Below are 13,710 nucleotides of genomic sequence, written 5' to 3'. Positions count from 1 at the left end.
GCAGAATTAAGTTAAGTAAAACAGAGTGACACTTTTCTAAAAATCACCAACAAAATTTCAGTGAAGCAACTGCAGTTGCCAGGGTTAAGGCTTTCAGTGACCAGCTTGGGTGCCCTGTGTGACCGCAAGGCAGGAAACGGAGGGTTGGATACCAGCCACAGAGATATGCTCAAGGTTCAGGAGGGGTTAAACAGGATACGTTTAAGAAAGGGTTTACACTCCCAACTGCACGGGGAGCCCCAGGAACCGCACAGAGTGGTCGCTGATGTGAAGCTGCTGAACACACAGCTGCTGGACGCCCAGGCGGGACTGAACTTGTATCCTAAGGGCCCAGAATCTACCAGAACTACCTCCTTACCTCACCTGTGCTAACCGTGGGTAGCTACTGGCTGCGAAGCAGCTAGACATCACTAATACAACTCACTAATACAACCTGCCGTAACCCAGCACACCATGTTGTAAGAGAGATGTTAGCCTAGAGCCATCTAGTGGTTGCACCGGTGAGCATGGCCTAGATTTGAAAAACCGCTCTACACACAATAACAACATATATTAATAGATTAACCATCTAAGGCTGTGATGTTTCCTGTGTAATTGTTCTTTGTTTTTGAATATAAATATTCAGTGGACTGAATTGGCCTCAATTATCAATCATCATTATCGGATGAAACAGGCAAGAATTTATTATCTTAGTTTCATAAACAAAATAAAAAGGGAAGGGAAGGGTCTAAAAAAAAATCTCACATTTCTCAGCAAAACATAAAACAAAGTAAGCAATATTGTAATAGTAATGCTTAATTAGATTTAAACAATTTATTGACATTTTCTAAAGATGTCTTGAGTTTTATCAGTGTGACAAAGGGCAGAAATAATTCTCATTTCCTTATTTGATATTTAGAAAGATTTTACTCTCTCTGTTAGCGTGTGTTATTCTAAAATAGTTAAGGCATACACACCTTATATGCTTTTCTTGGGATTAATAAAGGTCTCAGTCAAGATTTCAATGCTCTTCAAAGCTTTCTGTTCAAAGTAAATTCAGGCAAAAAAGATAGCAGATGAACCGAACTAATTAGACCTTTCAACTCAGAAGATCTAATAAAGAAATTACTAACAACTAAAAATAATTGGAAAAGCTTAGTCAGGAGACCAAAGTATATTTATATAATGATGCTGACAAGTATGCATTTACTTATTATTTATATAATAATAATATAATTATATAATAATATTGACAAATATTTGTACTGTAATTTAGTCTTAGTTCTGTTAGATAAACAATGTAAATATGTATGTAATAGATATACAACTGTAATCCTGGTTTCAGGAGCAAGAGGGAGCATTTTACAGACTTTACCAGTTTGAAGAAGAGGATTGTTTGCACTTTATAAACTTAAGTATGTGTATATATGTACACATATATATGCAGTTAAGTACTTCAGAGCTTAATGTATATGCACTTAAGTACAAGCTTAAAGTATGTGTATATATACAGATATATATGCACACACACATATATATATAAATTCAGGAAGCTAGATGTTTGCATAAATATATATGCATAGAAATACACACACACACACACACGCACAGAGGCACATGCACAACTGACACCTAACATGTAATTTGTGTCTTCAACAACCTTAGTTAAAGAAAACCCTCTGTTGGCTGTTAGTTGTACAGGGATTAAACATTTGCCATTATTCATATTTGCTGTCAGCAGATCCATCAGCAGGAGAAACTTCCAACAGTAACTGTAAGTAGCAAGTAATTTTATCAACAAATGCAAAATGCAATTTAAAATATATAAAAGGTAAATAAACAATGAGACTGCCTAGCATAAACAGGAAAGCATAAACATAATGCAGCTTTGGAGACCAGACCATAGGAGCTAAAACTAAGAAGAAAGACATTGCCACCATCATAAATGGAACTGGTAGAAACACCTGCAAAAGAAGGAAAAAAACTGCTTGAGGAAGTAATCTGATCAACTGCGATTTTACGTATCATTTATAAGAGTAATAACACACCCTCTACTACACTATAATTTCTCACATTGCTGCAATCTCACCCCGGATGAGATTCATCCAACCTAAAATTGTCTTAAGATAGGTATCTTTTCTAAAATACTTGTAGGCTCCTTCTGTTATCATGGGGAAGAGACAGACACCCACTGGAAGTTATTCATCCACATATGTTAATATGGGCACCTATAAGAAGCTCAAGCTTACGCGCCTAGAAGCAGCCTAGACGATTAGCATACACTTCCAACCCGTCTTTCCGACAGCTAAATTTCGATGAAATTGTACCTGTCAGTGCCTGTGGTTGCGTCAGGTGGTAGACACAGACATGGCAAAGTCTACCAGGAACTGCCAGCCTGTCACACTGTTACGTATTCCTGTTTCGCCTTGTTTGTATATCTCCCCCCCCTTCTGTCTAAATCCATCTCTTGTTTTCAGTTTTAAGCTCTCTGGAGCAGGGACCATTTGTTTTTGTCCCCTCTTTGCACAGTGTACAAGCAAAGCTATTCCAGACTATGAATAAGACTTCAAACAATGTGATTATTGGTTTTATGTCTTTGGTGATTATCAATTTATGATTGCTGCTATCACTGCACAATCACAACACAAGTACAGAACACTGCACTTGTTCTGTAACTTTTGGGTGCTACCCATGACTAAAAAAATATGTGAAAATATTTAAAAACTTATTTCCATTTACTTTGTATGGCCGATGTAGATTAGGTTCCCGGTATCGAAGTACAATCAGGCTTGCACAAGTCAGTCCAATCATAAGCCAGGCAGAAAATCCAAAGTAATTTGTTAACATAATAAGGTCAGAGGGGATAATAAAAATGGATGCAATGGCGGTTGAAAAAATCATGGCTGGTGCTGGAGTACAGGAGTGGACATTAAGCATGGATATTAAAATAGGTAAGTGTCCTGACTGACTGCCAGCATAGCTTAATCGACCTAATGCGAACATGCTGCTGTTGAGGGCACCAAATATTGAGACAGCAACAGACAGAGGAATGATCCAGGCGACAGAGGGGATCACTCGATCAGCCCAAGTGACTGCCACAGCAACTGCAAGAAAACAAAGCGTTAGTAAGGAGTGTAGGTACCGTGCTCTGAATTGGCAACAGACTCAACAGAGAAGAAACTTAACAAATATCAAGTCTTTATCATTTACCAGCAAAGCCCGTTTTTTGTTACAATAATCAAAAGTGACTAATCTAATCTTAAGAATATGTTATTCAGGAGTTAAAAATTCCCTGGGAGAGGATAGCAAGAAGGAGTGCTGCCCGCCAGAGCGAGCTGGGTAAGCCGGCTCTGGCCTGTCCCAAGGTAATGGAAATGCCCAGTGGGGGCAAACAGCATGGCCACAATGTACTGTCATGAATCATAAATGTACACACCCGGCAAGGCCATCTGGGGAAAGAAAATGAACACATTAGTTCCCTGCACGATCATAGCAGTGACATGATCTATTGTTATGAGGAAACTGCCAAAATGACTGCATGTACATGCAGAGACAGGTCAGCAAATGTATTATTAATGGCGTTTTTGTTGTGGATGGAACTAGAAAATATGAAAGACTATTTCTGAACAAAAGATTCTCAGTATTTCTTAGAAACTGGCCCATATTGTAGTGAGGACTACTACTTAATGGGCCTATAACCAAATGCCATGAGGAACATAGGCCTTGCAGTTATCTGCGCAGCACAGGAAGCTAATTAAAGGGGGGGGGGGGAAAGGTAGTGAATGTACAAGAACTGCAGCAATATGAGGGTATTTATCATGAATAACACACCCCAAAAGGGCTACAATTTGGGGTCTACAGCCTTTTCGATATTGCTTATCATGGCAGACTTGTCCATCTCCTACATAATAATGACTTTAGCCTAAAGCACCGTGAAGGTGGGAAGAAAGGAGGATAAAGGATTAAAACTACAGGAAAACAGAGGCCTAATCTATACTAAGCACAATCCTGATCTCCGCCTGATCTTGCAGGTTTTAATATACTTCTGATTTCTCTTTGGACGCTATAGGTTTAAGCCAGCATTTTCAATATGCTACACTGTCTGTGTATATCCAGTCCAACTCTTGCCATAAGGTAGGATTCAGCAAGGGTTCTCTGTTAAATCTTATAGTGAAACCCAAACTTCCCGACTGTGATGTTAGGTAAGCACAAGTTACCCCGTAAGCTGGCATCAGACAGGTATGCTAATGAACCACCCCTTTTTAGTAAGAAGAAAATAAAATCCATACCTGAGGAGACAATTTCCTTAGGTGTGAGGACAGTCAGATATGAGACATTTACCAGTAAATAAAATACAATTACTGCAGGAACCGCAGTCATCACAGTTAAAGGGATATTTCTACTAGGGTTTTTCATCTCCTCTGAAAAATACAATTTAAAAGGAAATTTAATAAAGCAAGCATGTTTCCATGTTGAATTGACACAGAGCTTGACAAGACTGGCGCAGAAGTCACGCCCCAAATCATAATCACAGCTGCCAAACTACATTGCCTGTGAGGTCGCACAGTGATTCTCAAATAGTTTAGTATCAAAGAAGCATAAACCAAAAAAAATTTAAGTTTAAAATCTTCTTTTTCTTATTTAGCTATTTTTCAGCTATCAGGTATCTTGGGAGAAGGGATAGGTAGGGGCAAAGTTTTCTCTGACGTGATTAATCAAAAAATCTGACTACATTAGGAAAAGGTTTGACAAGAAATTTTCAAGTAACCCTACTTTTACATCACAAGATTGAACGTGAGACTCTAAAATTAGTTTGTTTTTTCTTACCTCACCTCATGAGTCCTGATTTGAGACTTTATGATCAGTTTCCTATTCCTATACGCAACATTGCTGTTATTTCAGGGAGTACAGGAAATATAACAGGAGAGCACTGACAGAAGAGAAGTAATGCAGTGATTATAAAGGGCACCATTCCCAGCTAGGTTCTGCTCTTGATTCCCTTTGCTGGGGCAAAGCTGGCAGAAGAAAACTGCTTAGTGCTAAACCTGGCACTAAGGTTATAAAGGTCCTAAATCTTAGCTTAAAACTACCCTTATCAGAATAAAAAAATAACTCCAAACTTCACATTTGAACAACTGAAACACTGGCACATGTTCCTAACAAATGATGTGATAAACCCAGCAAAAGATGGAGTTGATTTCTATGGACAGCAACATCTTAAAATGCATCCAGCCTCATTTCTGGCAGGAGTTGCACATAGATAGCGTCATGGAGAGGCTTTACAGATACAGACTTTCCGGAACTCTAATACTTGATCCTCACCTCAGTCCAAAAGGATTGGGGAAAACGGGTCGATTTCTTCTCTTTCACTCCTTTGTTCTTTCCCCCCCTCTCCCGCTCCCTTTCCAGTCTCCCTAAGCGTTACAAAAGGTACTCGTAAACATTACAAACGGATAACTCACAAAGGGAGGGAGAAGTGAAAAGTCAAACAGGAATGTGATTCACTTAAGCTAGGTGGTAGGAGGATCCTTTTTCCTCCCTCAGTTATCATTGCTGTCTCCCGGCCAGAACGTCAGCTTTAACCCTGGCCAGCAGGGTGCAGTGTACAGAGCCACAGTGGCTGCGTGAGCACAACAGGGACGTTCAGAGGCAGTCTAGCAGAGGATTTGGGATTTGTTTAAAATGTAAGAAAGGCATTTGGCAATTGTGAGCACAGAAAGACATAATCACTAGAACTGCCGATCTAAACTCATCTCTCCGTTTTGCTGCTAGTTACAGCCCTGCCATCCAGCTGGCACCTGATTCTTTAGCTTAAGCTCGCAGGAATGAAAGCCATTGTTAAAAAATAGGAAATTCAGTGCAAAAGACATCTATTACGTAAGTTGCATCTGTCTAAACAGCTGTGCTGCCTAAAGTACTGTATTTATTACTACTGTTAACAGAAAATAAAATAGTATTTTATGAATAATTCTGCATTTTAGGGAGGTTACAAAGCCAAATGCTTGCTTTAAGAAAATCCTAATATTTCAAATTTGTATTTTTCTGATTCATATCACTTTTTAAATTTCAGCATATTCCCAAAGCAAGAATAACTTTAATTTAATAACAACAGTCATTTCTTTAAACATTAACCCAATTTTCACCTTCTTCTCACCACTGAACTTTGTTTTGGTATATTGGTCTATTTAATGTTTGACATGGGATAGAAGCCAGAAAGGCTAAAGAAGCCAATAAGGCTAAAGATATAAGAGCAATATCCATTAGCTTACCACTTAATTCTTCAAAACTAGTGATACTGTAAAACACTATTCATTTAACTCATTGTGCAGTGCATAGCTAACATTGTAAACATTACCTCTTTGCAGCTGTCATGAAACGCTGTAATCGTGGTTGCTCTACTTACTACTGTCGTAAGTGTCATCAGGTATAAAACAGGATAAGGAAATGAACACTCAAAAACGTTTTGAATGTTTAAAATTGAGTATAAGTTACATAAAAGCATTTATATTACTTTCCTTACATTTTTCTCTATCCTCTCTGCAAAACTGTATTTTCCCAAGGAACTGATTACTGACAAACCATCCAATATATCCCTTGGAATTGCTAAACTTTAATACAATTCAAAGTGAAGTGTCCATGTAAAAGTCAACTGGATAACTTCAGAGAGGGTATAGGTATCTAAATACAAATTTATCAGTTAATTATTTTTATGGGTTTGGTTCTTACTGTACACATGGTTTGGCAGAGACTTTTTAATACAAGCATTCTTTGGCAGAAAGGCAATTCACATTGAGAGAGACAACTGAATTCTTTTAAGATATGCAACGTTCTATTTACATGTGAGATTTTAAAAAAAATTAATTTTCTTGTATTATTGTTTAAATATCAGTCTGATTCTGGAGACTGCACGTGAAAGAAGAAAGCTCTATAGAGAAGAACAATTCCTCTTTCATCAACCCAAACAAACAAAACTTCTGAATAACATGCTTTATAAAATTTAAATCTTTACAGACTCTTCCATTTTGATTGAGAGACAAGTTCTACTAACACACGTTGAGGAATGTAAGCACGACTGCAGAACAATTTCTAAAGAAAAGGAGTGAGATACCTGCCATGTAATTGAGGGACCACCAGCCACCATAGGCATATAACCCTTGGAAGAAGGCTTCGGCAATCTGTGACGCATTGGGAATCTCCGAACTGAACGCGTCCTCGAATCTTGCCAGATGCTCCTTTCTGCCTCCCAGGAGGAGAACTAGGCCGCCGATGGCAATGACAGACAGTGCCATCATCTTGAGCACAGTGAAAACCGTCTGCACCCACGCAGCCATTCTGACGCTGCACCCGTTCAAAATCCCCAGGGACCAGAGAGCTGCCAAGGCCAAGCATTTCTTCAGCACTTGAGGCGCGGGGCACACGCCATAGAAAGGCTGGGTGGCGTATTCAGCAAACAGCAAAGCTCGAGCGGCATTCGATGCCGGCTTAGTAAACATGGACGTCCAGATGAACATGAAGGCTGGCAGGGATCCAAGGCCTCTTTTAATATGGCTGTATTCGCCTCCAGAAAACGGCAGAGCGGTTCCAAGCTCGGCATAGCAGAGGGAACCCATCAGAGAAACTAGCCCAGAGGCAGTCCAGATCGTAAGCGCAACACCGACATTAAGCAAGGAGTGTTTTAACACTCCTGTGGGAGACACAAAGATCCCTGCCCCTACTATAGATCCTATAATAAAACTTACCCCATCAAAATAACCTATATTTCTTTTGAGTTGCATCTTCGCCTTTTCTTTTCTTTTCACATCTTTGGGATGGTCACTCTTTCCTTTTCCCATTTTTTCTGTTTTTTCACAGCTGATTATATGACTTCTAAGACTGGACTACATGTATTTCCCATTCACTTTGTTGTTAAAAAGATTGTCATGACCCTGCTCGCTAGTGAAATGTTCCGGGAAGCCTGGCTTAATCATTCAGAAAAGAGAGCATACTTTGGGTTTTGATGTCTTGTGCGTGAAGATGATTAACCAAATACTTCCAGCAACGTTGGCAACTCATATAAATGTTGGTTTAATATGTACTTCGCAAATTTTTAAGGTCTGGGGACTTTTTTAAAGAAACTGGCATAAAAATAATGCTTAAATGCTTTACATTTCTTTGGTGATTTTCACCAAATGATTACAAAATATTTTTGTCTCTGAAGACAACCCTGTGAGGTGGACATATGTTACCTCTGCATTAGAGCTAGGGAAAGGGCGAGGGTGTGGCAAGCATTAAGAAAAAGTCAGCCCGCCTTCTGTTATTGATTGTGACAAGGGCTTTAGTTGAATAGTCAGGTACTATTTTTCCACAGTCAGTATATTAAATGGACAGGGACACTAGCGGACACTAATACATTTTGCCGAATCCCCACTAGTCAATGTATACACTGAAGCTTGTTTATAATTTACTCATCTAACATTGGTCTAGCAAGACAGTTACGTTGACCTCTAGTTGTTCTACAGCGCTCATCATTATAGTAGCATCCAAGTGCTTCATAAGCAGTTACTAATCCTCAAGCACTCCTGCAATGGGATGGGGCTGTATTATCACTTCCACTGTATACTGGGGGGCTGTGGAACAGAAACATTAAGGTTGAAAATGCCCACTAGGTTGGGGTGTGCCTTCTAAGGTGCAGCCAACTGATTTTCCTAAGTATTTAACATTCTGTAGTATGTTTTATACTGAAAGTATGGCAAAGGAGCTTCTCTTCAATCACATGTGCATATAGCATTGGCATAGATGTTTACCCCAAGAAATGTATTATTTTCAGGAGATGTAGAGAAAAACAGGCAGAAAGAGGAAAACTGGCTGAAAAAGAAGCTATGGCTCAGCACATACTTTAAACGTTATTAAGGGACAATGCCCAAACTGTTAGCTGCAAAGTTTTTTTGCCCGTCAAGCTGTGGAGCCCGTTTTGTCAAGAAGGTCAAAGCTCAGTAATGCAGTGAGGCAAAAGAACTCACAGCTCTCAGCAAGCCCACCTCGAAGACACAGTGGTACAGACTGGTCCTGAAGAGCTGGATCGTCACTCAAGGACTAAATAAATCAGTCCGAAAAATTAGGTTTGTGTAGTATGCCACTAGGAAAAAGATGTTCAGGTAAGACAGGCATATGTATAGACTGGGTCCTTTTTAATAAATTTTTCAATGACTTCTTCCAGTTGTTTAAACAATATTAAGTGTCTTTTTTTATTCTGTCTGTCAGTTTGGTCATGACTAACTACAGATGTCCAGAGGAAAAAAAAAAATTGCCAAATGTCAAAAAACAGTCAGACCTACTAAATCATAACAGTTCACAGTGGGCCTGAGGTAAGAATCACAGACTACTACCCCAAAACAGGCAGACAAACCGAAACTGAGAGGGCACAACTAGAGAAGCCAGAGGAAGAACCTTTGTTCCTTGTGGCTAGCTGGGACTCCATTGACTCCCACTGTAGCTGAGCATATTGAGCTTTTCTTCAAATCAGGTTGGGCACCTAGGAAAAGGGGCTAGGGGTTCAGGTTCAGCACCACCCAGGAAAAAACATGGGACAAAAATAAGAAGTAATTCAGGTGCACAAACACAGGCAATGAAAGCCATTTTAACTGTTCTTGGGTCTCAAGACATCTTCACATCTTGACAAATACGACACAAAATCTGCAGGATACTCCTGCCCTTCTGGAGTGGCAGCTAGAGGCTTGATTGGGCATCTAAAACATTAGTCACCTGTTTTAGGCAACTAAATGCCATCCTTACTTACCAACACTGAAAAGTTGGTTAAAATGAGTGTCCATCATCACATCAGAACTCTGGAGCACAGTCACTAAGAAAATCCACAGCTCCAGAACAGCATTTAACCCAATTCCTCCATCCTCTGCAAACCACTGCAGCACTCACTATATACCTCCCAATTAAAAAAAAAAAAAAAAAAAAGGAAAAAAATAAGTCCTAGAGTCTACAGATCTCATCAGTAAATTTCCATAGAGCTATAAATGGAGCAGGCTTCTATTTATAAAACTTTGCATGCACTTTAAAATGCTATTATTCACTTTATGGCTTGCAATATTTATTTAAATTCAAGTATGCATTTACTGTGTATTAATTCATCATAATTCAAAGTCTTCGTTCACCAGTATTCCTGAAGTGGAAATTGTGTGGAAAAAAAAAATGGCTATAATAAATAGTTTTCTGTTTTATTTCAGTGTTTTTTCTTACACTCCTTCTCCCTGAATGTATACGCTTTTTTTGATACCCAACAATCTTCCAACTTTTTGAGCGTTTTGTCACATACAGCTGGACCTGTATTGCTATTTAAAAATATATATATATTACAGTAAATAGCTTAAAGTACAGGCGCCACTGATTTGTTTCACTGTTATCAGAAAGTATGTTAATTTCCAGTATAACACAGGCATTTCCAAAATTGCCTGAGAAGCAGAACAATTTGGTTTTTTTACTTCTTACAAAGCTGCCTGACTTCAAAAAACCCCGCTGAGATTACTTTCTTGTGTGTGCTTTCTGCCTAACTCAGATAAATGTTTCTAGACTTTCAGTGAAATGTTTTTGAGGTTTATGCAAAGTATATGCTTTTCATTTTGGTGTGTCGTTGCCAGAGTAGGAGTAGGCAAGCAAGAGCTGAGATAACGAGAACATTCTTACAAATCCAATGAAAACGGGAAGTTCTCTAACCTACTAATTTAGGGTGGATTTAGGGCATTACCAGGGTGGAACTCAATGAAACACAGCTGGTTAAACAGCAACAGGTAATTTTCATCCAAACGGCTTTCTTTCATAGTATATAAGGGCAGAGTCTTCTGAGGCACACAATACTCACTTTCAAAGCTTTCTGTAACACGTCCATCTCTCCCCGCGGCTAAGAGAATAAATTGTCGCAGTCTGTAGCATTACGCCAGGTTTCACACGTCAATGTCTCCAGCTTCACACCCAACTCTCTCCTGGATACCTGGTCGCATTCACTCTGATGGCATTATCCAGAGACTCACCTTCCTGACTATAGGACAAAGATAAAGGACTAAAACAAGCTGCACGTTTGTAAGACAGGCCTAAGAACTCGGTAACTGGAGCAGGCTAAAAAGTTTTATCATCATAAAAATGAAGTGCCATAGTACTGTAATTTTCATACTCAAGAGGGAACAACCACGTTTCTTTTTGAGTGCCAACTACTGAGTTCCCTTTAACAGTAAAATAAGGTCAGGAGAGTGCTATATAACAGCTAAGATTTATCATGAAACTTCAACAGAGCATTTTTAGTTCCAGTATTAGGATTTCCCCTTCTAATTTTCAGACTTTCAAAAATCTTTTAGCCTTCAGTGTCAAGTTCTTCATTGTCAAATGTTTAATGCTGATCGAGACTGTCTTTTCAATCACTTTAGTTCTCTGGATCTAACAGAGAAGCCAATACAGAAAAGTAGTGGCAGAATATTTTAGCTTCTTAAAATTGATAGGCATCATCTCCCAATTGTAATTAACTGCATTTCAATGTAATTTGATAAGGGATTTACTTTGTCTCCACGTAAACTGTCTTGTAAGAATTTTCCGCATACTCGCTGGGTCACTTCTGTGATCCACTCACTGATTAGATGGATGAGAAAGAAGCCCATGTATCTAAAAAATGCAAAATTTTTAGTTATTTATTTCTTCTTAAATTTACTACATAACGTTTTAAACACGATGTTGGCTTAACTCTGCATCAACCCAAATACTTTAAGGGGATACATTGGAACAAAAATTAGAACTTAATCTGTCTTGCAAAGTTTCAATGAATATTTTTAAGTGTTAATTGTCTTTGAAGAGGCTTACTGCTGTTGTCATTCAGCAAAGACACAGGAGCAGAAGAACACAAGAGAGTTCTGAAGAGAGTTACTAGACAGAAAATAGTAATAGTTAATTTTCTTCAGAAAATAGGTCAGCTTGGGAAAAAAATGACAAATTGTATGCATATCCCTCCTTTTTTTCCCCTTCTCTAGGTCAGCTTTTGTGGGAAATATGTCATTCTCAAGCACTTTTTATTTGTCTTGCATTGCTCAACAGCTCTTCAAGGATTCTCAAAAGTCCCATTAGATAGAAACCAGCTTACCATCTGCCTCACTGGTCTCCATAGGGTATTCACAAACTGCTTTTTTTGTTGTTTTTTTTGAAAAATGGAACTGCACCTTCAGAAACACGATAGCCTAGTGCCTTGGCAAGGTGCCTTGGCAAGATTTTCCCGGTGCTTGGCTGAAATTATTATGCATCTGCCTTTTACTAAAACACCTAAGGATCTATTCATTTTCTTGGCAGCTGTTATCATTCTACTGTTGTTACTGATCAGGAAAGAAAGCCCATGCAATAGCTAATGGCTAAACCACAAAAAATGGGGAAAGCCACTCTTTTGTGACATGCTACTATGTTTGCACTTTCATCCTAACTACAGCTGGGCAGGCTAGCCATGCAGTTTACTACTCATACGTATGTCTCTTCGCTTAGTTAAAATATCAATAAGAGTGTGTGTGCATGAACTGCTGTATACAGTGCCTGTTATCCTATATGAAGAACCAGTAGAAAAAGGGTGGAACCTTCTTTTTTAACAATAAACTGCAGTAAACATTGGCTGGTGAGTATCATAAAAAATAGCACCCACCAGTCTAAATGTAGCCATTTAAAAAGTAGGTGCCTAGACTTTAGTAGGCTGCCTCTGTAGCAAATAGTGAGGTGGGTAGAGACTTGCCCTATCCCAGGGCTGGCTGTATGAACCGCCCTTGGGAGGTGATTCCCTTTCCACTTCTAGGTGGATAGTTAGATGAATCTCCTCCTCCAAATAGGGATGGGTTTGCATTTTCTCCATCAGATACTCTGTGTTGCACCGTAAGTTTATACAGTGATGCTGAGGTGCCCTGAAGAGTAACTCATGAAGAAACATCTGGAGTACTATACATCAAGGACACTGACATTATTAAGCACCTACAATTCCTAGCTCACGTAAAAAGCCTGTTAGGACATTCAGTCCAGTCTTCCTGAACTTTGCTTAACCAAAACTCACTTTTAACTACACTTCTCTTGGCAATTTCAGCTGTTCTGTAAAGATCAGTGCCTCATCACTGCCCTCTGCTCACCCGCAGGGTCTCCCTGTTGTCCAGGTAAGCTCCACGGAGGGAGCCCCTAGAGTCGGGACCAGCAGATCTTCCCCGTCGGCCTGCCAGAGCCCAAGGGATTTCCCTGCCTTTTAGGACATGGCAAGGGTCAGGCCACGCATGTACGTGGTGTGGGAGCCCCTGACTGCAGCACACTAGCCCCCAGCAGGCAGAACCACGGGGAGGTACCGAAACGACCAGTGCAAACGCTGCTAGGGCTTCAGGGCGCAGAAAACAGCTGCTCTTAGGAGGCTGGCTCTGGGCCTCCGCCCGGGCCTGCTGCCTGCGCAAGCGCGCACCCGTCCGCTACGGTTTGGGTAAAGCTCCTAACACCAACAATTCGAAAAAAAGGGCCCCAAAACACCTCCCTGGAAAGAATTCAAAACCCCTCATGTGTCAGGCCGGCCTCCTGGCTCCTCGCCCAGCTCCCGAGCAGCAGCAGCGAGCCCGACAACCGACCGCGCAGCCTCGTCGGCCGCCGCCGCCGCCGCCGCGGGCAACCGCCGACCCCGCCCGCAGGCAGCGAGGGCAGCGGCGCCGCTCGCTGCACCGCGCATGCGCCTTTCTGCCCCTCCCCCACCTCTTT

The 13,710-nt window shown here is 40.3% G+C and overlaps 1 protein-coding gene across 1 annotated transcript; it reads right to left on the bottom strand.

Moving 5' to 3' along the window:
- Nucleotides 1–657: 657 nt before the first annotated feature.
- On the bottom strand, nucleotides 658–13,652 carry SLC7A13 (solute carrier family 7 member 13). The gene is made up of 8 exons (XM_068933124.1): nucleotides 12,092–13,652; nucleotides 11,517–11,619; nucleotides 10,829–11,005; nucleotides 9,755–9,898; nucleotides 7,088–9,094; nucleotides 4,269–4,400; nucleotides 2,719–3,083; nucleotides 658–1,943 (listed from the first exon to the last, which is right to left on the bottom strand). Exons 5-8 carry the CDS (start codon nucleotides 7,809–7,811, stop codon nucleotides 1,698–1,700), a joined length of 1,467 nt encoding a protein of 488 aa, XP_068789225.1. The 5' UTR covers nucleotides 7,812–9,094; nucleotides 9,755–9,898; nucleotides 10,829–11,005; nucleotides 11,517–11,619; nucleotides 12,092–13,652; the 3' UTR covers nucleotides 658–1,697.
- Nucleotides 13,653–13,710: the final 58 nt, after the last annotated feature.

The sequence above is a fragment of the Struthio camelus genome, chromosome 2 (genome assembly GCF_040807025.1).
Source record: "Struthio camelus isolate bStrCam1 chromosome 2, bStrCam1.hap1, whole genome shotgun sequence".
NCBI classification, from domain to species: Eukaryota; Metazoa; Chordata; class Aves; order Struthioniformes; family Struthionidae; genus Struthio; species Struthio camelus.
The sequence above is the reverse complement of the archived record's forward strand: the minus strand, read 5'-3'. Positions and strand labels throughout refer to the sequence as shown.